The 25,037-nt window shown below is 55.8% G+C and overlaps 1 protein-coding gene across 11 annotated transcripts in view; it reads left to right on the forward strand.

Moving 5' to 3' along the window:
- Nucleotides 1-25,037, forward strand: part of ARHGEF10 (Rho guanine nucleotide exchange factor 10) — a 112,837-nt gene that overhangs the window by 7,720 nt on the left and 80,080 nt on the right. For 4 of the 11 annotated variants that reach the window (XM_074329274.1, XM_074329272.1, XM_074329271.1 and 1 more), the window contains exons 1-2: nucleotides 319-401; nucleotides 17,836-17,906. In XM_074329274.1, coding sequence (XP_074185375.1) covers nucleotides 17,870-17,906 — 37 coding nt within the window. In that variant the 5' untranslated portion in view covers nucleotides 319-401; nucleotides 17,836-17,869. Of the gene's footprint in view, nucleotides 1-316; nucleotides 402-1,792; nucleotides 1,903-17,835; nucleotides 17,907-25,037 lie in introns of those variants that run through there. The other 7 variants (XR_012495418.1, XM_019737576.2, XM_074329275.1 and 4 more) reach the window with 3 other exon arrangements.

Below are 25,037 nucleotides of genomic sequence, written 5' to 3' on the forward strand. Positions count from 1 at the left end.
CTTCGCCGAGGGAAGGGCGGATGCTCTCGGCGGGGGTGGGTCCCCCGCCCCCTGCCCAGATCAGCACAGCGGGAGGGCTCGGCAGGGGCAGGACCGGTGCTCGCGGGCTGTGCGCGCGCTCCCTGCCCACGCGTGCGCGGCCGGGAGGGCCTTCGGGGCAGAGGCGGGGGCCGGGCGGGCGGCCACGTGGCCTCGCAGGAATGCGCGGGCGCGAGGGTCGGGCGTGGCCGAGGAACGAGCAGGCTTTGCAGCCAATGGGCTCCTTGTACGGTCCGGCCCAGCCTATCATGAGGTGGGGGTGGAGCTGCCTCTCCGTGGGCGGGGCCGAGAGCATCCCAGGGCGGCGGACGCGGGGCGGGGAGAGGGGCGCTCGGAGGGCGGGCCGCTGTGGTCCCTGCGGGGTGAGTGCGGGCCCGGGGGGTGAGGGTGCGGGGGAGAAGCGGGGGTCCCCGCCGGGTGAGCGCGGGCCCGGGGTAGCCCCCCAACTTCAGCGTGGTGCCCTCTTCTGGGTACTGGGTCCGCGAGTAGCTCCCAATTTTAGCGGTGTGCCCCCTGCCCCCGGGCACAGACGGTGCAGGTAACGAAGCTGCGAGCAGGTCCCCAACTTTAGCGGGGTTCCCCACATTCCTACCCTAGATAATGCAGGTAACGGGGCCACGAGCAGCGCCCCCTGCTCCCGCGAGATGGCCCCTGTTCGCCCCGGGATAGACAGTGCAAGAATTCAGTCAGGCCCTGAGAGCAGCCCCCCATTTTCAGTGGGGTGCCCTTGTCCCCCGGGGATGACGGCGATGGGGCCGAGACTCCGAGGAGAGTCAGCAATGTGCAGGATGCACCCCCAAATAGGGTCTGGAGGCTGGAGTAAACCCGATGCCGCTGAAGTTGCTTGAGGAATGAGTCTGTTTTTGTGGGAAGCCGTAATTTATATTTTCCTATAAAGGCAAAGCCCTCGGCCCAGTTTAGCATGAAGATTACTACTTTCGGAAACCGTGTGTGGTTCCCTCACCGGAATCTACCTCTGCCGAGGAAACTGAAGTAGGTGTGTGGCTACTGTCAGCTGGTGCCTGGCGCATCCCCACCTGGGGGCACGTCTCCCCTCTGTGGGACCCTCCAGCGTTGTAGCCAGCGGAGTAAATGCCTTGGCTTTTAACACCTAAGATGTGAATGTTCTGAGAAAGGAGCAGACGTATTTGGTGGAATGTAATATTCATTTCAATTACTAGCTTTTGCTACAGGTTAAAATTCTCTTTAACTCAAAGTGCAATGGGCTTTTACTCTTTTCTCTAGTTGAGCCCCAAAGTAAGTTAAGTAGCTGTCACTAGTCTGGATTTTGTGCATGAGTTAATACTTCCCTCCAGGTAGAACATTGCAAGAGAACGTTTTCATTGTTCATGTATTGCGTAAGCATATATTTTGAACATCTTTTATAGGAAATAAGTTTTATTAGAAAAGAAAGGTGAGATTTACTGTTTGTGTGGTTTAAAAATAGAATTTTTTTGCCCCCTGAGCTCTCACAGCATTTATTTGATTGGCCCTGGGATATGAATTAGTGGCCAGCGTCTGCAGTTAGGTACACGGTGACTTTATAGTCAGATAGAGACTTCCATGATTTCTTGTCAATAAGAAAGGTCATTGGTCTCAGGTGCTGTTTCACAGTTGATTAGCATCTCCAAAGGAGTTACAGACAATTAGGGAAGAGGTGAAAGTCAGAACAGCTTTTGAAAAGTTGAGCTTGACTTTCTAGTTTTACCAATTTCATCATCTTGATATTTTGCCGTTCACGTTTTCTCCGCAGTGGTTTTCTGGTGAATTTAGAAGAAAACTCTGGGAATTCTGGGCAGAGACCTCTGTGTGAGGGGCCCGGGCCTGGGAGCCCTGGGGAGTGTCCTGGAACAGGCCCCTCGGGTGAGTCAGGTTACCCTGCAGAACTGTAGTTTACTCTAGAAACTGCTGGAACGCAGCTGTATGAACATGTGCTTTGAGCTAAAATGTGCTGCATGAGCTAGAGCAGAATATACACCCTGTGACTGGGGTTCTTCTGCTGTGTGAATGACAGTTTCGAAAATCTTTATCCTGAAAAATTAGAGCCCCTGGTTGTGTGATCCGTTATTTTTTCATTGCATGAGGCCTGACAGAAAGGCTACAACAAAAATGCAGATCTTGAGCTGTTCAGAGCATGTGAGTGTTTAGTTCGTGTTGCTCACAGTAGGCACAGATAGAAAGGCAAGTGGAGTGAACCAACACAGGAGAGAACACAGGTGTCACACTCATGTGGTAGGGTGGGTCCCAGCTCTCAGTTAAGCCTTCTGGCAGTGAAATTTGGGAAGAACGAGGGGCATTGCAGTACTGAGGGCAATTCTGAGTCTAGGGAACCTTGACAAGGTCCCAGGGATGAGCCCTGACGCTTCTGTGGGGCTGTGGGACAGGGCCAGCTTGGGGTGGCTGTGCACCATCTGTCTGACGGGTGGTGGCCTTGAGTGGGCCCTGCCTGGAACAGGTAAGGCACAGGTGCCGCGCTGGCAGAGGACCCTCTCTGCTCCTCCGCCCTCCCCGCCATCACACCCCTCATTCCAGCCCCAGTTCAGTCTTTCCAGAATTCCTTTCACTTCTGTATTTGCTTTTGTGTGTGTGAATTCTCAAAACTTCTCGATGATAAACATGACCAGTCACCGGCATGAGTGTTATTCTTGTTTCTTGTTCTTCTTCATGTCCTTAAAGTCATGCGCACCTGCTAGTAGGAAGGGTGATTTGGGGGTTGTTGATATTTTATATTTTTATTAAACAATGTATGAAAGATTTAAAATATAAAAATGATTTTAGGTGAAAACTTTTCCATGAACCACCTTCTGATACTAGGAGTTACTTTTTAAAGAGTCTCAAAGCTGTCAGAGCCATGGGGTGGCTGTGTGAGAGGCAGAAGTGGAGAAGGCTGTGTGTTACACTGTTCTCATCGGGCCTTGAGGCTGCGTGTTCCTATGGAAACGAGCTGGCTACCTGGTGGCACGCTCTAGGCTCCAAAATCTTGACTCTCGAAGTGGGGAATGTGTGAAGAACACAAAGGAGTGGTTGAGGACACCTGGATACTCTACACTGAGAACTCCTGGTAGCCAGCTGTCAGGAGCCCCCAGGGTGCAGGCAGGGCTGAGGGGAGCTCCTGTTCTGATTGGGCCACAGGCCTGTTATCTGGCTGTGGGGAACAGACCTTTACCCTTGGGAGTCATTGCTATTATTTTTAAAGAAAGCAATGTGGACATTTGAACTCCAAGTCACATACATATATGATTTTTGAACTTGTGTTCTCTCTCTTTGGTTTGGGTAATTAAGAGCTGACCATACAAGAAAGGCCAAGGAATTACGTTTTGGTGGAAGTGTGCTATGCACACTTACTGTTTTATTCTTTCATTTGCCTTATTTCTCTGATGGGAAAACACAGAGGTGACTTTAGCCTGGTTTCTGATATGCAGGAACATGGGAAGACTGACTTGAAATAGTATTTCTGGTACTGCCGCGCTCATGCCACTTGAGTGAGCATGTCGAGCTGGGGGTTGCAAGGCCTAGGTCCTCGGAAGGGTGTGGTCAGTGTCCAGTGCAGTCACTTGGCTGGACCCTGATGGGGTCAGGCTCAGCCGTCCTTCAGCCTAGCATCCAAGTGGCCTGAAAGTGTAGGGCATGTGCTGGGTGGTCGGGGCGGGGCCTGTGGGGCCAGTGTAGACACAAGCCAGGGAGTGGGGAGTGAATGACGGTCCCATTGCCAGCCTGCTGCCTTTGCTCCTAAGCCTGAGCTCTGGCAGAAAGGATTCCATGTGTCTTCTTACTGTCGTGCTGCAGGGCTCAGCCTGGCCCGGCCAGTTGGATCGGCAGCTGGGAGGTGGCTGTGGGGGGGGGCGGCGTGTTCCTCCCGGGGCGGCGTGTTCCTCCCGGGATGGGGCTCCCCTCCTAGGCTGGCAGCCCTCTCCTGTGGCAGCAGTGATAAGAAAGTTGATTCGTGTTTTGTTCTGGCGCTGATTCAGCACGGTGGTGGGCAGCGCCCACGGGGCATTGATTCACGTCCCCTGGGCTGCCTGCTCCTCAGAGAAGCTTCAGCCAGTGTGACAGGCGTGGGTTCTGTGACTCAGCCAGCAGAAGCACTTCTACATAGCCGCCTTGCAGAGCAGTGCCCCCTCTCGAAGCTTCTGTCCTGTGTCGTGTTAAGGCGGCACTTTATGGGGAAACTGGCACCTGAGGCCAGGCTGGAGGTTCCAAGGGCTGCGTAGACACGTGTGTCCAAGCCAGGTACAGAGTTGGTCTGGAGTGGAGCGTGCCGGCAGAGCAGGCCTGCTGCCAGGGGCTGTCCCTCCTGGAGGAAGGACCCTTTAGATATGGAGGGCTCGGCTCACGTGATTTCACAGAAAGGATGGAAGGTGCCGCATTGGCCCGACAAGTGTCTGGGAAATGAATCGCAGGTAGGGGAGCAAGGTCAGATCTGTCTCTCAGTAGGAGGAGGCTCGGGGCTTGGAAGGTGTCTTGTGTGGGCTGTGGGAGAAAAGAGGTGCGCTCCGGGAAGGAGGGGGCCAGGCGCCCACCTGGAATCACGGGGGGCTTCCTGTCTCTGACCCTGTTCCTGGGGTGGCGCCAAGGCCAGGGTGGCGTGCACCTCTTTGCTGCATGAGCCAGCGTCTGCCTCCTGGCTGTGGACGGGCTCCCGGACACCTCCCTGGAGCGCGGACCAGGAAGCTAATGGGTTCAACATTCACACCGTCATTTTAGGCTTCAGTTTCTCCCTGAGAAATGGGTTCAGTGTCATTTTGTTCTCCTACATTTTTAAAATCAAGTTTTCATACTTTTAAATAACTTAGGTACACCCTCTTTACAGATGGGAAAGAAATGTGTGGCCATGTGACAAGCAATGACAGGGCACGGACACATCGGGAAATGGTTTCTAAACTTGACAGTGTATAGTGAACGTCTGCTGGGTGCCAAGCACTGAGCCCAGGACGAGGCAGTGACCTTCCCAGACAAGGTCTTGTCCTTGCGGCTCCGTCCTGATGTCCAGGGCAGATGGTCACAGAGAAGCAGCTGGTGCTTAGATGATGGTGAGAGTGTGGGGAGTGGACAGGATGCAGGCTGCGTGCTGCGCTCCGAGAGGCAGCTGCCTAGGCAGCCAGGTCAGGCCCCGCTAGGAAGGTCATAGGTGAGTAGAGATGGACAGAAGGTGAGAGATATCCAGGGAAGTCACACTCTGGGCGGAAGGGACAGCGTGTGCGAAGGCCCAGGGCAGGCAGGGCTGTGCAGGTGTATTTGGGCAGCAAGCAGGCCCATGGCTGGAGTGATGGAGACAGTTGTGGGACCTCAGGAAGGGAACAGACTGGCAGGAACCATGGTAGGGCTGCGAGCAGACCTGACAGTCGTTTCACGTGGGCAGCAGTCCTGGCTGTGGTGCTGAGAACAAACAGGTCACAGAGAGGCTAGGAGGGAGGCAGGGAGGCCACTGCGTGGCTTTTCCAGTAGCTCAGACTGAGAGAGTGGCCGTGTGGACCGGGCGGGCGGCATGGACCGGGCTGTGTGGACCAGGCTGTGTGGAGGGACAGCGAGGTGGCTGATCACATTCGGGTTGGATTTCGAAGGTGGAGCTGACAAGTTTGCTGACGGGTCAGACATGAGAATGAGAGAAAGGAAGGACTGAGGACGGTTCCATTTTAGTTTTGTCCTGAGGAGGTGGAAGAAGGAGGTTCTGGTCGGGAGCAGGGCTCAGTCTACACATTCTGAGGAGAGGCCCTTTCCCGTCGGCCGGGGATGTGTCCTGTCTGGGAGGACACTTCAGATCTACTCTCTGAGCAACTCTGGTGTTTGCCACACAGCGTGGTCAGCTGTGGTCGCCTGCTGCCCCTTCTGTTCCGGGACCTCGCTGTAGAAGGGGGGTTTGTACCTTTGACCCCTCCCCCCATCTTCCCACCCCTGGCCTCTGGCAGCCACCAGTGTGTTCTCTGTGTCTGTGAGCTCCATTTTGTTTGCTTTTAGATCCCACATGTAAGTGAGATCATGTGGTATTTGTCTTTCTGTCTGACTGGTCTCAGTACAATGCCCGCCAGGTCCCTCCATCGCAAATGGCAAGACTGCGTTTTGTTGTGACGACTAACATTCCGTTGTCCACATGGACCACTTCTGTATCCATCCATGGTCGTCTCGGCTGCCTCTGCATCTTGGCTGTTGAGAATCATGCTGCAGTGAACATGGAGTGTAGTTATGTTTTTGACATAGCGACTCCATTTTCTTCAGATAAATACCCTGAAGGGAAATTGCTGGGTCATAAGGTGGTTCTATTTTTAATTTTTTTTTTTTAAGATTTCTTTTTAAAGATTTTATTGGGGAAGGGGAACAGGACTTTATTGGGGTAACCGTGTGTACTTCCAGGACTTTTTTTCCAGGTCAAGTTGTTGTCCTTTCAATCTTAGTTATGGAGGGCGCAGCTCAGCTCCAGGTCCAGTTGCCGTTTTCTAGTTGCTGGGGGTGCAGCCCACCCTCCCTTGCAGGAGTCAAACTGGCAACCTTGTGGTTGAGAGCCCACTGGCCCATGTGGGAATCGAACTGGCAGCCTTCGGAGTTAGGAGCATGGAGCTCTAATCGCCTGAGCCACCGGGCCGGCCCTATTTTTAATTTTTAAGGAACCTCCGTACTGTTTTCCATAGTGTCTGCACTGGCTCCCACCGACAGTGCCTGAGGGTCCCCTTTTCTCGACACTCTCACAGTCCTGCTATTTCTTTTCTTTTTCTTTTTTAAAATAATCGCCGTTCTAACAGGTGTGAGGTGACATCTCACTGTGGTTCTGATTTGCATTTCCCTGATGAGTAGTGATGTTGAGCATCTTCTCATGTACCTGTTGGTCATATGTGTGTGCTCTTTGAAAAACTGTCTCTTCAGGTCCCCTGCCCATCTGTTCATTAGAGTGTTTGTTTGCTGTTGAGTTGTCTGAGTTCTTTATATATTTGGACATTAGCCCCTTGTCTGATGCATGATTTGCCAATATTTTTTGTCATTGGGTAGGATGGCTTTTCATTTTGTTGGTTTCCTTTTCTGTGCAGAAGGTTTCTAGTTTGATGTCGTCCCACTTGTCTATTTTTGCTTTTGCTGCCTTTGCTTTGGGTGTCAAATCCAAAAAATCATCACCAAGACGAATGCCCAGGAGATTACCACCTGTTTTCTTCTAGATTTATGGTTTTAGGTTTATGTTCAAACCCTCAATCCATTTGAGTTCAGTTTTGTGTATAGTGTAAGACGGGTCCAGTTTCATTCTTTTGCACGTGGATATCCAGTTTTCCCAGCACCGTTTATTGAAGAAACTGTCCTGTCCCCATTGGATATTCTTGGCTCCTTTGTCAGAAATGAATCGACCATATAAGTGTGGGTTTATTTCTGGGCCCTCTATTCTGTTCCCTTAATCTCTGTGTCTATTTTCATGCCAGTCCCATGCTGTTTTGATTACTGTAGCTTTGTGACATGGTGTGAGTCAGGGAACGTGGTCACTCCCGCTTTGTTCTTCTTTTCAAGATTGCTTTTGTGATTCCATACACATTTTAGTATTGTTTGTTCTGTTTCTGTGAAAAATGCCATTGGAATTTTGATAGGGATTGTATTGAATCTGTAGACTGCCTTTGGTAGTGTGGGTATTTTAATAACATTAATTCTTCCAATCCATGGTATGAAATACCTTTCAATTTACTTGTGTTCTTCAATTTCTTTCACCAGTGTTGTAGAGTTTTCAGTATAGAGATTTTTCACCTCAGTTAAATTTATTCCTAGATTTTTTTGACGCAGTTGTAAAAGGGATTATTTACTTAATTTCTCTGATACTTTATTAGTGTATCAAAACACAACAGATTTTTGTATATTGATTTTGTGTCCTGGAACTTAATTCATTTATTAGTTCCAACATATTTTTGGTGGAGTCTTTAGAGTTTTTTATATATAAAAATATGTCATCAGCAAATAGTGACAGTTTTACTTCTTCCTTTCAATTTGGTTGTGCTTTATTTCTTTTCCTTGCTTAATTGCCCTGCCTAGGACTTCCAATACTCTACTCCGATAGTCTCCTCTGAAAAGTAGCGAGAGTGGGCATCCTAGTCTTGTTCCTGATCTTAGGAAAAACTTTCAGCTTTTCCCCACTGAGTATGTGAGCTGTGGGCTTGTCAAATATGACCTTTGCTGTATTGAGGTGTGTTCCCTCTGTGCCCACTTTGTTGATAGTGTTTATCATGAACGGGTGTGGAATTTTGTCAGATGCTTTTTCTGCATCTACTGAGATGATCATATGGTTTTTATCCTTCATTTTGTCAGTGTGCTGTATCACAGTGACTGGTTTGCAGATATTGAACCAAACTTGTATCCCCGGAACAGACCCCACTGACTGTGGGGTGTGAGCCTTAGGTCCTTTCAATGTGCTGCTCAATGTGGTTTGCTACTGTGTTTCCCCGAAAATAAGCCCCAGTTAAGATCGTCAGCCAGACGGATGCATTTAGTACATTATGACGATGTTCCAGAAGAAGATGACATGAGTGTATTTGAATAAATGTAGATTGTTGTACATGAAAAACTAAGACATTCCGTGAACATAAGCCCTAATGCGTTTCTTGGAGCAAAAATTAATATAAGGCCCGGTCTTGTTTGAGGGGAAATATGGTAATTTTCTGCTGAGGATTTTTGCATCTATGTTCATCCAGGATATTGACCTGTAATTTTCATGTTGTGTGACACCCTTGTCTGGTTTTGGTAGCAGGGTAATGCTGGCCTGGTAAATGAGTTTGGAAGTGTTCCCTCCTCTTCTACTTTTTGAAGAGTTTGAGAATGATCGGTGTTCATTCTTCTTTAAAAGTTTGGTAGGACTCGGCAGTGAAGCTGTCTGTTCCCAGACTGTTTTTGGGAGGTTTTTGATTACTGATTCAATCTCAATAATTGGTCTGTTCAGATTTTCTAGTTTTTCATGATTCAGTCTTCGTAGGTTGTTTGTTTCTAGGAGTTTGTCCATTTCGTGAAGTTGTCCAGTTTGTTGGTGTGTAATTGTTCCTTGTCGCCTCTCACAGTCCTTTGTATTTATGTGGTATCGGTTGTAATGACTCTGCTTTCGTTTCTGAGTTTAATCATTTGATTCTTGGTGAGTCTAGATAAAGTTTGTGATGTTTTTTTAATCTTGTAAAAAACAGCTCTCAGTTTCATTGATGTTTCCTATTGTCTTTTTAGTCTCTATTCCATTTATTTCCACTGTGATGTTTGTTACTTCTCTCCTACTGAGTTTGGGTTTTCATTTGTTCCTTTTCTAGTTCCTTGAGATGTAAAATTAGGTTGTTCATCTGAGATGTTTCTTGATGAGGCATTTATCACTGTGACCCTCCCTCTTAGATCTGCTTTTGCTGCATCCCTTGAGTTTGACATTTTGTATTTGTCTCAAGTATTTTTGAGTTTCTTCATTGACCCATTGGCTTTTCAGTAGCATGTTGTTTAATCTCCACATATTTGTGACTTTTCCCATTTTCTTCTCGTGATTGACTTCCATTATGGTCGGAAAAGATGCTTTATATGATTTCAGTCTTCTTACATTTATTAAGACTTTTTTTGTGGTCTAACATGTCAACTGCCTTGGAGAATGTTCCACACGTACTTGAGAAGAATGCGTGTCCTGCTGCGCTTGGTAGAATGCTTTGTCTGTGTCTGTGAATCCACCTGGCCTACCGTGTTGCTTCAGGCTGATGTTTCCTTGCTGGCTTTCTGTCTGGACAGTCTGTCACACCTGCTCCCCTCTAAGACTCAGTGGGCTTGCGAGAGAACACACAGGCCTTGGAGGGCTGCTGGTGACACCGTCTTCAGGGCTGCATTAGAACGAGAGGGTGAAGGTGCGTTGGGTGAAGGGGTTGGCTGGTGGGGCTTGTGCTGAGGGCAGACCGTGAGTTCTGGGCACCGGGCACGGTCCCATGAGCCTGAGAGTGACAGTCCTTAGAGGTGCTGGGTTCTGTCGTGGAGGCCGTTCACGCAGCAGTCCTCACAGACTTGTACGTGGCAGGGCTGGCTCTTCTGTTCTCACAAGGGTGCTGCATGGGCTGGGGCCCGGGTCAGAAACTGTGATGAGAGGGACCGTGGGGATCAGAATCGGGGCTTCCGGTGAGGGTCCTTCTGATGGTCCCAAGGACCCTGTGGAGTGTCGGGGGCGAGGGGGCGGGGGTCTCACAGGAACCTGCTGACGTTGGAGGCACCCTCCTGACTGTCGAGCGCAGGGCTGGAGACTGGAGGGCAGTCTGGTCCACGGCGGCCACACAGGGGCATCTGCGGTGGGGCAGTGAGCTGTGAGCTACATGGAAACTAACCAAGGTGCCAGGTGACTAATTTCTAGAAGGAGCTTAATGAAGGAGGGTGTGGTAAGGGCTCCTGGAAAGCCCGCGAAGTCGCTGGGAAGTCACTGGCCGTTGTCAGCACTGCCCTTTCCTGGCTGCCTCCTGCTCTTCATCAGCATCCTGGTCACGAGCCCCGGCTCTTACCCGTATCCTCCTGGGCACACCCACCATCCAGCTGATGCCCTGTCCACCCTGAAGCCAGCATGACCTTTAAAAGGCAGCTCTGGCCACATCAGTCCTGAGCAAACCCTTCTGGGGGTCCCCTGTGAGCTAAGCGCAGGGCTCTGCCCTGGCCGGAGGTGGGGTGGCGGGTGGCAGGTCCACAAGGCAGGTGCCACCTCATCCTCCCTCCCTGGTCCCTGTCCAGCCTGGCACCCTCCCCTCGGCCTTCCCCTGGAGGCTTTCCCTGCGCCTGCCCAGCTGTGTCCTGGCTTTGTGCTCCTTCCTTCCTCCTGGGGGAGTCCCTGCCTCCACTGCAGCTAGCGCAGCTGCGGGCGGAGGTGACTCCTGTGTTCTTGGGACACCCCCTTTAGTGGGCCATGGGGTGGCCCCAGCCAGTGGTGGGTGTGTGGGCTGCTCCAGCACCCAGGGATCTCGACCTGGAGGGAGGGAGCAGGTGCGGCCAGGCTGCCCATGGACTGAGGTGAGAGGGAGAAAGGCTCTGTGCTTTGTGGGGACAGTGGCTCCATCTGGCTCTGACTTCCTGGTCACACGACACAGGGCCCCCCTTCTCCCTGGGAGCACTTCATTCCACTCTGACGGGAACTCCTGCCAACTCCTGCCCAAACTCGGCCTGTCACCCTCAACCTTGCCCCCAGGGGCACCGCAGGTGCCCTGCAAGGAAGGCAGAGTCAGACTGCAGCCTGTTTTCCCATGTTCTCGGTTCCGAGGCGGTAACCTTGCCTGTAAGGATGCTTCTTGAAAGCTGGAGGTGGCTGTCGCATGAAGTCGCTGGCACTGGCGTGCTCCCTGCCCTCTGCACCCTCCTCACTCCCTCCTCTGATTGTTGGGACGATTTGGTTTTACTCCCGCGTCGTGTGGACTTGCCCACCGCCTTGGTCACATCGTGAGCGGACCCATTTGTGGTCTGCTCTGTACCTGCTCTTGGACAGGGCAGGGCATGACGTGGGAGACACAGGGAGGCTGGGACAGAGCAGGACTGTACTTTTGTGTGGGTGGTTTCGAGTTTTGGGGAAAAACTCTCGGACCGGATTGAGTGTGGACACCTGTGTGTGTGCCCTGGGATGATGCAGCCTCCTTGACGGAGATCTCCAGGGAAGACACTGGTGCTGGGGGAGCTTTCGGCCTCTGTGAGTCTCTGGCTTGCAAAGGGCAGCCGGATGCTGTGTTACTGACATGAGTCTGAGCTGGGGTGGATCGGGGCTGACGGGGAGCAGGTGGGGCCTGCGCTCCAAAAGGCAGGGGCGGCTGATTCTGTGGGAAGCGAATGTGTACCTGGGGGGGGGGGTGCGTCTGCTGCTGCCTGGAGCTCTTGTGCGTCCAGCAGCTGACCGCTGTCCTCCCCCTCCTCCCTCCTTTCTCTCCCCTCGTCCTCCCTCTTCCCTCTCCTCCCTCACTCCCCCTTCTCCCTCCCACCATTTTCCTCTTTCCTCTGCCCTCCCTCCCCTTCCTCTCTCCTCCCTCCCTATCCTCCCTCCCACACCTGCCTCCCTCCCACAAGTGTTCTTTGAAAGTGGACCATGTGTCAGGTGTAGTTCTGGGTTTGATTCCTGATTCATAGGCCCTACATAAAAAATCCAGCAGGTGCGTTTTCACCTGTAAATGTACAGAGTATGGTTTGGCTGGGAGCCGAAGCTCACCTGCATGCATTCTGGTTCTGTGGACCCCTGGGGGGCTCAGGGTTGCACCGATCCTGAGTCAGTCTTCTCTGGGGTGGGCACAGCTGGAGGGGCGGAGCGGGCACTGCTCTTCTGTACCTTCTTCTGTCCCAATGTGGTGACATGCTCCTGTCCTGGAGTCGGGGGCTTTCTGGGGGGTGGACAGGGCAGCACACAGGCAGATGGACATATAGATGAAATCATTTCAGATGGGTGCAGAGACCGGGGGAGGGAGCAGGGGTGCAGAGACCGGGGGAGGGAGCAGGGGTGCAGAGACCTGGGGGAGGGAGCAGGGGTGCAGAGACCGGGGGAGGGAGCAGGGGTGCAGAGACCGGGGGAGGGAGCAGGGGTGCAGAGACCTGGGGGAGGGAGCAGGGGTGCAGAGACCGGGGGAGGGAGCAGGGGTGCAGAGACCTGGGGGAGGGAGCAGGGGTGCAGAGACCTGGGGGAGGGAGCAGGGGTGCAGAGACCTGGGGGAGGGAGCAGGGGTGCAGAGACCTGGGGGAGGGAGCAGGGGTGCAGAGACCTGGGGGAGGGAGCAGGGGTGCAGAGACCGGGGGAGGGAGCAGGGGTGCAGAGACCTGGGGGAGGGAGCAGGGGTGCAGAGACCGCGGGAGGGAGCTTGGTGAGCTCCGGAGCAGGCTGAGAGGAAGCAGTGTGTGTGTGTGGGGAAGGGGGGTGCCCAGGCTGCGGGGGTGGGGGGACAGGTCAGACCTGTCCTTATCCGTACTTCCGTCTAGTGCTCTGAGGCTTCATTCCTTAGACTTTAACCAAACCGGAGTTCCCTGCGACCTCCTCTGCTCCTCTAGCTGCTGTCCCATCCTGTTATTGTCCCCCCCCCCAGTGTCTGCTCTCCAGTCCCTGGGGTGCCCCTCCATCCCAGGATGCCCCAGGGGTCTGTCTCCTCAGGCCCTGAATTGGGGCTGGTGATATTTCCTTTCACCCAGCCCCAGCGCTGCCGTTTTCCACAGGACACACTTCTGAGGAGAGGTGTGTCCTTTCCTGTAGCCTGGAGCAGAGACCCAGCGTGTGCAGGAAGGAGGAGGGAGGCATGCACACATGTGTACACACGCTCACATGCATGCACAGACATACACATGTATGCACGCACACACACACTGCCCAGGTGGGAAAGCTCGGGGGGCTGTGCTGCTGGTTTATAAAGATCGCAGCAGAGGAGGCCGGGCACCAGCGGGCGTGGAGGCTGCATTGTGCTGCGTGGCTGCCCCGCAGGCTCCGTCCCAGCCTCTGTCAGGTGAGCGCACCTGCCCAGGTAGCTCAGCGCGTTGACTCCTGCTGTTTGGAGAAGGGCTGGAAACAGCTGCTGACTGGCTGGTTCCCAGTAGCTGTTGTCATGGGATACATTTGCTTTGCTTTTATTTTTTTCTTTTCGGGAGTGGGCAGTGGAGGGAAGGAGGTCTCGCAGTGTGGGCCCTGTCTGATGTGAGCCGAGTGTCATGCAGTCAGACGTACGCAGACGCAGGACGCCCCAGTGTCCCTACAAGGGAACTGCTGCGCAGTCACTGCCACAGCTGGTGCTGAAGCCCCGGCGGTCACAGAGCAGCAGGCGAGGCAATGGAGTGCCCGGAAGTCCTAGAGGAGACTGTGCTTTCTCCCCCCACCCCCCTTCCTGTGGACCTGGGACCAGCATACACCTGAGCGGGGCACCGCCTCCCACCTCCGTGAGCCGCACAGCGGGCTGGCCGGCCGTGGGTGTTGGGGGCCCAGCCCAATGCCGTGGGCGTGTGGGACGCCGCACTCAGCAGCGCTGAGCAGGGAGGAAGAGGAGCTGTGCCGTGCGGGGTCCTTTGTCACCTGGTATGGCCCCTGAGGGCACCAGGCACCGTGCTGCCTCTGTGGATTCAGTCCTTTCTGCTGCTTCTCAGTGGGACGGGCCTTGGCCGAGAGCTCAGCCTGCTCTGTGGTCGTGAACCATGCGGAACCACGCTGAGCCGCACACGGGTCCCTTGCTCAGAGCCGTCCTGCACCCCACCCCACCCCTGCGCTGTCCTTACAAATTGACGCAGACGGCCCCCGAAGCTGGAAATGGCACTGCAGGGAAGAGTCGGGTTGTTTCCAGGATCCTGGTCTCTGAGACGTGCAAAGTGCAGCCACAGCCTCCAGCAGGGCAGGTGACACTGTGTCATCCTTTTCTCTAAAACCACACCCGAGCGAGCGCAGGCTGACGGCCTTCGTTAGGAAGCTTACCCAGGAGCAGGACGGCCCGGCCCAGGCTGCAGCTGTGTCCTGCGCCCGTCTCGGGTCTTGTCCTTTGTCCCAGGCTCAGACTTGGGCACAGCGGCCTCCCACCCACCCTGAGTCTGCTGTGTGCACACCCCAAGGCCAGCACTCCAGGTTGATGGCCCGGGGAAGCTGGCTCCGGGGCTGCCGAGCTGTCCCGTGGTGTGTGAGTGTACGCGCGTGTGTAGGACGTGGGCCAGCTGTGCCGTGAAGTCCAGAAGCAGGATCGGTGTTTGTGTGTCAGCTCCTCAGAGCGCAGTTTCCCACAGACGCTGATTGTGGCAGAAAGCAGCCTGTGAGCGTTGTCACCTGTCTGCCCGACAGTCACATGCAGCCTGGCACACAGACCGTGCACCAGAGGCCCCGCTCGGCACAGCCCTGCCACGTGGTGACAGCCGCGGGCTGGCCCTAGAGCGCTGGGCTCCCTCGCCACACAGCGGACGGCGGGCCAGCACTGGCGTGAGGGTGACCGGTTAACACAGAGCCACCCTGGCAGCAGGCGCTCTGTGAGCAGAGCGACCGTGACCTGCAGGACCCACTGAAAGCACGAGACGCCTGAAGCTTGTATTGTGTCCCTATGTTGTTAGTGGGAAAATGAGAAGGTAGTTTGTTCCTTGCATTTTAAGTAGAAACAGCATTAGTGAGATTCGTCCGACGTGGTTTAAAGGACTGAAGATGAATAAACACTACGATTCAGAAGGCAGAATTCTAAGACACAGAAAGCCACGTGGCTGTGAGATGCGGCACGCTGCTGGACCGACCGTCTTCTGGAACGAATTCCTGCAGAAACGTGACCAGCGTGTCTGCGGACAGGAAGGACGTCTCTTTCAGGCCGGTCTGGGCTCGCCTGGTGCACGCAGGACAGGATGTGTGCTGAGGTCACACTGCTCAGCACAGAGGGTCCTTTGCTCTGAGCCCGACGCCCCTCTGGCCACTTGGGATTCCCATTGTCGTATGGTCTTGAGCAGATGTGGGAACGAAAAATTTCTGGTCACTGGTCTGTGGTGGGAATGTAAGGTGACACGGAGGTGGCCTTTCCATACCAGTTTCCTCTGAAGACTGCAGAATTCAGTTATCTTCTCTTCCTGGGGGACCTTTCCTCTGTGCTGTCCCCCCTGCTCCAGGGGCCCTGGCTGGCCTGGGAGGGAGGCCCCGGTGCAGTGCTGAGACCGGCCCCTGGGGTTTCCTTCCCTGAATGGCCTTAGCTAAAGCCTCCAGTGTTACTGATCTGTTAGGTGTCATTGCTGGCCTGGCTCAGATGACATTCATACCAGCGCTTATAGGTGTATAAATACACATCTGAGTGTTTGGATTTCCTTCCTTGGGGGATGGCGCCCCCGAGAAAATGCTCCTGCCAGCGCGTCTGGGTCCACACCCTGTTCTTCCTGTGGCCTCTGCACGCCCAGCCACCGGGGAGGAAGCACGACTGCCACTGCCGTGCATAGCCTGTCACGTGTGGGACGTGTGTGTGTACATTGTGTGTGCATGTGTGTATATGGGTGTGTGTTTGCACATGTACATGCCTTGTGATTCCTTCACACTAGGACGCGTCATGTTCTGTCACGGAAAGAACTAACATGTTTGTTCAACACACTCGATGTTGGTGGAATGTCTGCTGACTGAAGTGGCAACGGCCGTTTTAGGTTCCGTCCTTATTTCCTCAGAGCCAGTGTCGCTCTCTTCCTGTGGGTGAGGTCACTGGCAGTGCTGGGGCGTCCACTACACGTGGCCCTGGCCCTGTGGCCTCCTGATCCTGACCCTGCCCTCCTGACCGCTGGGGTCTGAGCCTGTCTGTCTGTAATTGGGAATGAAACTCAGTTCTTTTATCCAGGAGGACAAACTGCTTTATCCTCTGTCGGGACCACCGAGTGTGTCCGTACCAACTCTGGAGAAGGGAGGCTGGGTGGAAGTGGCCGTGCAGGGGCCAGCAGCTGGCATTACTGTGTGTTTGCTGTGTGCCGGTGCCATCCTCGGTACCTGTGCCTGTCACTTCACCCCTGCAGCCCTGATAGTGCTACTGTCACACCTTCCCGGTGGGGATGGCGGTGCAGAGGGTCACAGCATGTGTCCGGGGCCCCCAGCAGCCAACAGAGGGCCAGAGAGGAGCAGAACCCAAGCCCAGGTGTGTGTGTGTGTGGGGGGGGCAGCCTCTTGCACAGACACTGCCCCTGGCTCTCCCCCGGGTGGGTGTCATAAGTCCTCCAAGCCTTATGTCTTCATTTGAAAGTAGTCAGAGTACCCACTTGACTTTTGATGGAGATAATGGTGTTAGCATGGCCGATGGTGACAAACCCCCAGGACATTCAACTGTGTGTGTGTGTGTGTTGTGGGGAGTGGTGGTGAACTGAGATCATAGGTGCTAAGTGACGGGGCCAGGTGAGTGGTGAGCAGCAGGGAGAGTGGAGGGCTGTCCCAGGAACTGCTCTGTCCCGATGGCAGCTTTTCCAAGGGCCCCAGAGGCTCACTCAGTTCTGAAGCGGGTTGGCTGTGTCCCCGGAAGTGCCCAAGCAGGCAGTCATCCGTTAATTTTGTTAAAGCGGTTCCCCGGGTGGTTGGCAACCTGGGGTGCTGCTGAGGGGTCCTGAGCCTTGCCCCGCTGGGTCTTTCAGTGACGTCTTGTCCTGGAGGACGTGGAGAGGTGGCTCTGGGGGAGGGCAGGCCTGTGGCGGGTGAGGGCTGGCTGTCATTGTCATCCCACCCGTTCCTTTTGCTTTTCCCTGATGTGTCATCCGGGATCGCTGGAGAACCGGAAGGTTGCTTCTGAAGAGTGCGGCTTCTGGGTCATTCTGCGGGAAGTCAGGGCAGGCCTGATGGTTTAACCCTGGCAGGCAGGAGCTTGGCTAACGGGGTGGCCTCCTCAGGAGCAGGGAACGGACCTTCTATGATTTAGCTGGAATCACACTTGCTCCCAGGCTGGGTTTTCCTGAGAGCATGCAGGGAAATGAGAACTGCAGAAAAGACAGAAAATACTGGGACACGTGACCACCTCGGTTAAGAAAATGGTCAATGTGGTCTTATCCTGGGCAAACAATTCTTCATTCAAAACCTAAAGTTTTAGTTGGAGGAAGAGGAAGAAAGAGCAAGGGACTTACGCGCTTGTGTCTGCCCTCAGCCTCTGGTCTGACGCGAGACAGGAGGCTGGGGGTGTTGGGTGGGAGGGGTCCTGCCTGTGAGCCCGGCTGCAGAGGTCAAGTCCTGCCAGCGGCTCCCATGCCGGGGGCGGCTCCGGGCTGGGCACACAGGACTCTGCGTTTCCTTTCGTTAAGCTCGGGGCCTTGTCATCCTAGGTGGTCAGTTCTTTAATTCCAGCTGTGACTGAGAACCAGCCTCTCCTTCCAGAGCTGCCCCTAGAGCGCCCTCTGGGGTTGACCCTGACCTTGACCGCCTGTCTTTCCTTCCTGCAGGGGCTCCTGGGGCTGAGGCTTCCTGAGCTGAAGCATGGACCCGCCAGAGCCACCTGCCCCCACTGCACGAGGTAAGGACTGTGCCTTGGGAGGAGCCCGAGTAGGGATGGTGATGGGTCTCTTTCCAGGGACTCCATGCTCTTGGAATCATGGGACTGCCAGCAACTGGGCCGTGATGGGGACGCGAGCTGCCCCGGCGCAGAAAGGCAGGGTCTGAACGCAGACCTGAGGAGGTGGAGCTCTGGTGCCCTCACTTTAGAGGCGGTCTGGCTGAGCCTCCCTCTGCCCCCTGAAGTCCAGTTGGCGGGCGTGATAAAGAAAGTTGGCCTTCCTGCTGTGGGGACTGGGCTGAGGCTGAGCCCCTGCTGGCCCAGTTCCTGCTCTGTGGCCTCTCCAGGCAGCTGCAAGTCTGGAAGGTTCTGTCGTGCTTCCTTCCTCTGCGTAGGTTCACTCAGGGAAAGGCAGACAAGGCGGACATGTGTCCTGCTCCATCAGTGAGGGCTGTGAGGGAGGGGCCACATAGCTGCCCTGTGCTGTCACCTCCCCAGAGCTGTCACTGCTAGAGAGGCCGAGGCAGGGGTGTACCCACAGGCACATGCCAGTGGAAATGAGGGGGTCCCCAGCTGTCCCCAGGGCCTGCTCCAAGGTTTCCTGTCACCTCAGATGTTGGCTGGCCACACGTGTGCAGACAGACCCACCTTCCCATGCAGATCCAGAGGCTGTACGACGTGGGCATAGAGTCTGGAAATGAGGCAGGTCGTGCAGAGACGCTTCTGGCCGCCTGGGCAAGTGTGGGCCTGCGGGAGACTGTCTGGCCTCCTTCTGTTGGGCCGCCCAGCCGTGCTGTGGACTCGGGCAGCCCGGCTCGCCTCGGTTTAATGTGCTTCTTGGGCGGTGTGCTTACAATCCTAAGGTCAGACCCTACACCGGCCGAAAGGCGCTCTGTCGTGATAAAAGTGAACTGACATCTTGGGCTGCTTAACCTTGGAGCTGGGAGGACTGTGGGTGGAGCCCCCCCCCCCCCCGTCGACTTTCTAGCCCTGACTTCCTGTGAACTTTGTGGTAACTTCAGGGGGAGGGATGCTAATAACTAGAATAGCCATGTTGGAACCAGGACATTCTTTTCCTTCCTCACGTGGAAGCCGGTTGGAGCACCGGGTTGGAGGTGTGCGTTCCGCACTGCGGTGGTGGTTTTTGTTTCTTTTTCCTCCCCCCGAATAAACTGTTTTTTTGTGTGTTTATCTGGAGAGTTATTTTTGCCAGTGGACAGTCATGACCCTTGCTTCACTTCTGGGGGGGGTCAGGAAGTGACCCCACAGTGTCAGCCGTCAGGTCAGTCAGGGACAGAGGTGTGCCGTGTCCTCCTGCGCAGCAGCGAGAATCACAAGCAGGGTGATGAGGGGGCAGAAGCCGGGGTGAGGGGCCCCTGCAGAAACAGCCGGTGGCACGGGCTCCGTCTCAAGGGACCAGAGTCTGTTGGTGGAGAGAAGGTGCGACCATCCGCCTGTAGCTTCCCGGGAGCTGGAGCCCCGCGTGAGCGTTGGGCTGGCGTGGGGCCTGCTGCTGCCTGCGTGGCCGCCTCCGGCTGGTCAGCTCACCTGCTGGGGCCACGGCCTGTGGCGCTTGGACGGCTGGTCCCCAGCCATTCTCACGGCTGCTTCGTCCATGCAAACGTCACTGAGTTTAGAGTTTCCAGGCTACGTCCAGCTTTGGTGGTTTCAATCGCAAATGACAAAGAGACCAACTCCGCTCGCCCTGTCCCATCCCTGTCATGTGAGGCAATGCCCACAGGACCCTGGGGACGCTGTGTCCTGAGGCCTCGCCGGGTGGAGGGCCTCCCCCAGACACAGCTCTGCGGGACCCTTCCTGTGGGTGCGTGAGCCAGCACAGCCAGTGGCCTGTGAGGGCGCTCGGGGCCAGGCGGCTGTGGGGCTGCGGTGGGCGAGGAGCGAACGAGGTTTCGTGCTGCGTGGCCAGGTCGGGGCCGTGCCCGCCCTCCATGCGCCTGCGAGCGTGTGTGCCTGCGGGTTCGTTTCCCGGCGTGCAGCTCCGTTCTGTGGGCCTGCGTGTGCGCGTGCCGTGTTGTCGCCCATTGTACGTGTGACCGTGACTCATGTACGCACGGCTGCCAAACGCCTGGGGACTCAGTGAGCTCATTCACAGGTGGGGCGTCCGGGAGTGGCCTCGTTCTGGGGATGTCGTGTTCAGCATTCGTGGCTGCTCCCCAGTGACATCCTGGAGCCCAGGGGAGGCTGGGAGGGGCCTGGCTGGGAGGGACCCCTTGCTTGTTGGTGAGGCTTGGCAGCCTGTCACTCCTTCAAGCTCTTCTTTTGTTTTAAACAATAAAAATAATTAAAACATAATAGCCTTCATCAGAGATAAGAGAATCTCCCATCTTGGACTAAGCTTCCATATTAAATGGCTTTATAAGCCGTAGGAGAAAAACGGGTAGCTTTGTCTGTGAACTTAGAAATGAGTGCTCCTCACTTTTTCTCACTGTGTTAACCTGCGGCCGGTCTTTAAAGGCTGTTAGTGGGTTTGGAGCAGTCCTGTCCTGGAGGGTTGTCTGCTCACAGAGGGGTTGCCCTGGAGCAGGCAGCCTCCCTGCTGTCCCTTGTCCCTGAGCCTGCTGCTGGCTATCCCCTGTGAGGCAGAGGGACCACAGCTAGCGTCCTGATTCCAGGCTGTCAGCTGTGTGGATGGTGGGCCGCTGGCACCGACAGGGGCAGAGGGACGGCGCCTCCCGGCCCCCGGGGCTGGCTCCCTTGGCAGCAGACAGCCGAGAATCCCAGCAAACAGCGTTTTAGCGCGTACGACTGGCTTGTGGGGCAGTGTGACGGCGAGCAAAGCTTCTTGTCATTGCAGTATGCCACATGAATGTCCTTTTCCTGGGGGACCAGCCGCACGGCAGTGGGGCTCCCCGCCACAGCAAAGCCGTGCTGGTCTCAGGTTCACAGGGCATGAGGAACAGAGGCGCCCCGATCAGACCGCGTCTGGAGCTGTGCTTGGTGATCAGGTCAAGTTCTAGCCGGCATGGCTGGGCCGACTGTGTCCAGAGGAGAGCACTGGGTGCCGGGGGTCCATTGCGTTGTGGACCGTGGGCATAGTCGCCAACAGGAGGCCACATGTCCTGCTCTGGGGACAGACCATGACCAGGTGGCTGCAGGGCCGGCATGGGGGGCTGCGGGTCCAAGATCGGGGCGTCCCAGGCATCGGTGGCCCAGGGCCCAGCTCTGAGGGTGCATAGACGGACTGGAGCACCAGCTGAGTGTCTGTGCCGGGCAGGGGCCTGCAGCACGGGACCCGGGGGTCACATCTCGGGACACTGCCCTTCCGACCTGCCAGAGGGGAGTTGGGGGCAGAGCTGGGATGGTCACAGTGACACCACAGCCAGTGGGGGGCTCAGGTGGGAGAGTCAGGGGTATTGAAAGCAAAAGGAGTAGTGGTGGATCAATTCATGGTACCGGGACCCCCGGAGTCCAGGGGATTGTCAGGAGAGCAGTGTGCCCAACGCCCAAGGACGGTCCTTCCAGGAAGGGGCAGAGGAGAACAGGCCGTGGCTGCTGTGAGGACCAGTGGGGACAAGTCACCACTACCTGTGAAGCCTGTGAAGCTGGAGGCAGTGAGGCTGAGAGGTGCTGGGGAGGGGCTGCGGTGTGACACGTGCCCCTCCACACGTGGGTGGATGGAGGTGACTTAGGGGCCCCCGAGGGGGGCAGACACGGAGGTGGCAGGACCCGAGGGTATTGCCCTCAGACAGCATTTGGGTGAGGAGAGGTGTGAGGGGAGGGGGCCGGGCGCTGGACCCCCCGAGCATGGCTGCCCTGTGTGGGCCTCTGACCCTCGAGCGATGACACGCGTCCTCCCCTAGCCGGCCTCGGAGCCCATGGCGCCCGGTGCTGGGGGGACACGGCAGTGCGGCCTGTTGGAGGGCGGCACACGGCTTCCTACGAACCTGAGCGTCACGTCCTCTCACCACAGGACCCGGTGACCACGCTCCTTGGTGTTCACCCAGAGGGGCTGAAACGACGTCACACACAGACCTGCCCTCGATGTTACAGCAGCTTTGGTCATAAAGGCCAGAACTCGGGGGCCACCAGGACGGCCTTCATGAGGGGACGGATAAACACACTGTGGTCCATCCAGACAGGATTATTCAGCTAAAAGGAAATGAGCCATCAGGCCATGACAAGACATGGAGGGACCGGAAATGCATATGACTGAGTGACAGAAGCCAGTCTGCACAGGCTGCACACTGTGTGATCCTAACTCTGTGACATGCTGGGAAAGGCCCAACTATGGGGACAGTAAAAGATCAGTTATTGCCAGGGGTTGGGGGAGGGGTGAACAGGGGAGCACAGGGGACGTTTAGGGCAGTGAGACTCCTCTGACGCTGTGATGGTGGATACAGGTCATTACACATCCATCCAAATGCACAGAACGAGTGACATCAAGAGTGACCTGATGTGAACTGTGGATGCTGGGTGATGACATGTCAGTGCAGACTCATCAGGTGTCACAACTGTCCCATCTAGGGGGCTGTTGATGGAGGGAGGCTGTGTGTGGGGGGGGAAGTTTGGTGTATACGGGAAATCTCTGTACCTTCCTTTCGGTTTCACTCTGAGCCTGGCACTGCTCTGAACAGTGAAGTCTGAAAAACAACAACAATCTGAGATGCAGCCCAGACCCCGTGACCACAGGCATGGGCAGCGGGAGCCTTGCAGGCTGTGTGGATGGTTCACGGACTCAGTTTCCCTGAGACCAGACCTGTGTGTTTCAGTGTGGAAGCCAGTGGGCCCAGTTTGTACAGACCAGAACCAAATACGAGGGGCTGCTCGGCTCCCCGGCTGCCGGGCCATTTGGGAGCCCAGAGCTGCTCGGATGCGGTCGCCTGGGCAGCACCGACGTCCCTTGTCCTGGGAGGTCTGCTGGGCAGCCCTGTTGCCAACTGACGAGTTCTAGGGCTTGGGGTGTTGGGTGGTCAGCCCTCTCCTTGAGTGCAGGATAAACGAAACTGTGCACGGACATACTGTCGCAATGAGGAGCAACAGAATGGTCTTAACATGTTCTGTTTAACTTGCTTTACAAGTTTGTGCTCAAATTGGGGAGCTGATAAGAGCTTCCTGACAAATGTAAATGGCCTGAGAGGGAGCCGAGGCCTGAGGCCTGGCTCAGGTGGCCACTGTTCAGGTGATGCTTGGTGGCACCCTGCTGGAGACGCGTTAGCCCTGGTGACTCTCGGCTCTTGAGGACAGTGCGGCCTGCGGTTTCCTGGAAAGCCTGGGACGCGGCCAGAGGGATGGTCTCTGGGGAGGGCCTGGGCAGGCCTCCAGGGAGAGGGCTGTGCTCACGAGCCCGGACGCCAGAGCGGGTGGCACCAGGGTGCTGGTCTGGGCGCTGAGCCTGTGCAGTGTGTGGCCTTCGAGCTGGCCGTCCCCCACACTCGGCTCCAGGAGGTGGCATACAGCAGCCTCCACATCCCCTGGTCCTGTCCTCAGGGGCGACCTTGGTGCTTTGCCCATCGCTGCCCAGCTCCTGGGTCAAGGGAGGGCTTTGTCCTGTCTGTGCTTCGCCTCTTTTGTGTGTCACACTGGCTCAGCCACTTTCCCATCTTTCATTTGTGTGCTTTGGAAGCAAGCCAGTTCCCAGAAAATCCCTTCGCCAGATGACCCCTGAATTTAGATCCACCAAAAGCTTTTCCAGAAACATGGCGGTCATTATGACTAATGCCCGACCCCGGTGGCTCCGTCATCTCCTCTCCACTGTGGTGGCTGCTGCCACCCCTTGATGTCCCTTGGCTTGTGGAAACACCAGCTCTGCCTCTGCCACCCATGACCTCCTGTGTGTGTGTCTTTCCCTCCTTATGGTGAGAAGGCCGTCCTGCCGGATTGGGGTCACCAGCACTAGCGTGACCCCGTCTCAGCTCACAGCATCCGCAGAGAAGTGTTCAGACACGGTCACACTCGGGAGTACTGGGGCTGCGGACACAGGAATTGGGGGCACGATTCCATTCATGCTGGTGTGAGCTACACTCAGGTCTCTCAAAGGTGCCCCACGTTGCTCTTCACCCAGGACCTCACCCGGCCGCATGGACTGGAAGGAGCCATGGGCATCCCTGTAGGTCCCATGAGGCCCCCCAAGTGTGTGCAGCAGAGTGAGTGCTCCATACACATTTGCTGTGTGACAGCTGGTCTTGCTGACACTTCCGTGAGGACACGGTCTTCCTGAGGCGCTCATGGGAGGGTCCCTTGGTCTTGTCAGGGAGTCTGGGCGGTCACCACGCTTGCTGCCAGAGCAGGGTGCACATGGCAGCTGGCTTCTACAACTGCATTCTGGGGGGACTCTGATGTGTGTCACCCCACGAGGTGGGCTGAGCACTGTGGTGGGGGTCCTTTCCTCTCGCTGTGAGAGGGTGGGGAGCTGCCCCTCACTGGCTTCTGCTGGCGCCGCCGTTGGGAGCACAGACTCTGCCTGGCTTCCCCGAGGGGAGCACCCAGGTCGCTGCTTGGTGTCGTGCGCTTACAAGATGTCAGCCTTCGAAGGGGCTCTTTACGCTTCTGGTCCATTCTGTGCACGGGGCCTCCACCTGAAGTCTTATGAGGGAGCAGTGAGTGTTTTGGGCAGAAAAAGGTTGGTAACACACTCATCTGTTCATTTGTTCACTCACTCACTCATTTGTTCACTCATTCACTCACTCACTCACTTTTTTGTTTACTCATTCATTCGTTCATTGTTCGACAGCGTGTGTGGAGCGGTGGGCAGGTCGGTTTCGCGGGAGGGCTGTGTAGCTGATGGTGAACAGGACACTTGTCCTCAGGAGCTCACTGCCTTCCAGGTGCTTGCAGGGGTCGTGGTCCCCTGTCCTGGCGGGCAGCCGCTGTCCTTCCTGGGGACCCTGGACAGTGGTCCCTGTCCTCCTTCCAGGGAGCGTGTGCTGTAGGTCCCGGAGCTTGCATCCTGCTCTCCTCTCACTGGTATCTAAGAGCCTCTACACATCGTAAAGCTTTATTTTTTAAACAACTTTCACAAACACCACTCCTAGGTGTATCCCATCTAGTTGTGAAAGTTCAGCGGTAGTAAGATATAGTTTCCGAAGAACAGTGTTGACAGAAGAAAAAGCATGTGGTTCTGAGTCAGGGCTGGCTGGTGGCTGACGAGTGCCCGGTGGCGGCTGCCTCAACACGCGCCTTTTCTCCTTGTCA

This window comes from Rhinolophus sinicus, linkage group LG04, assembly GCF_036562045.2.
Source record: "Rhinolophus sinicus isolate RSC01 linkage group LG04, ASM3656204v1, whole genome shotgun sequence".
Classification (NCBI taxonomy): domain Eukaryota; kingdom Metazoa; phylum Chordata; class Mammalia; order Chiroptera; family Rhinolophidae; genus Rhinolophus; species Rhinolophus sinicus.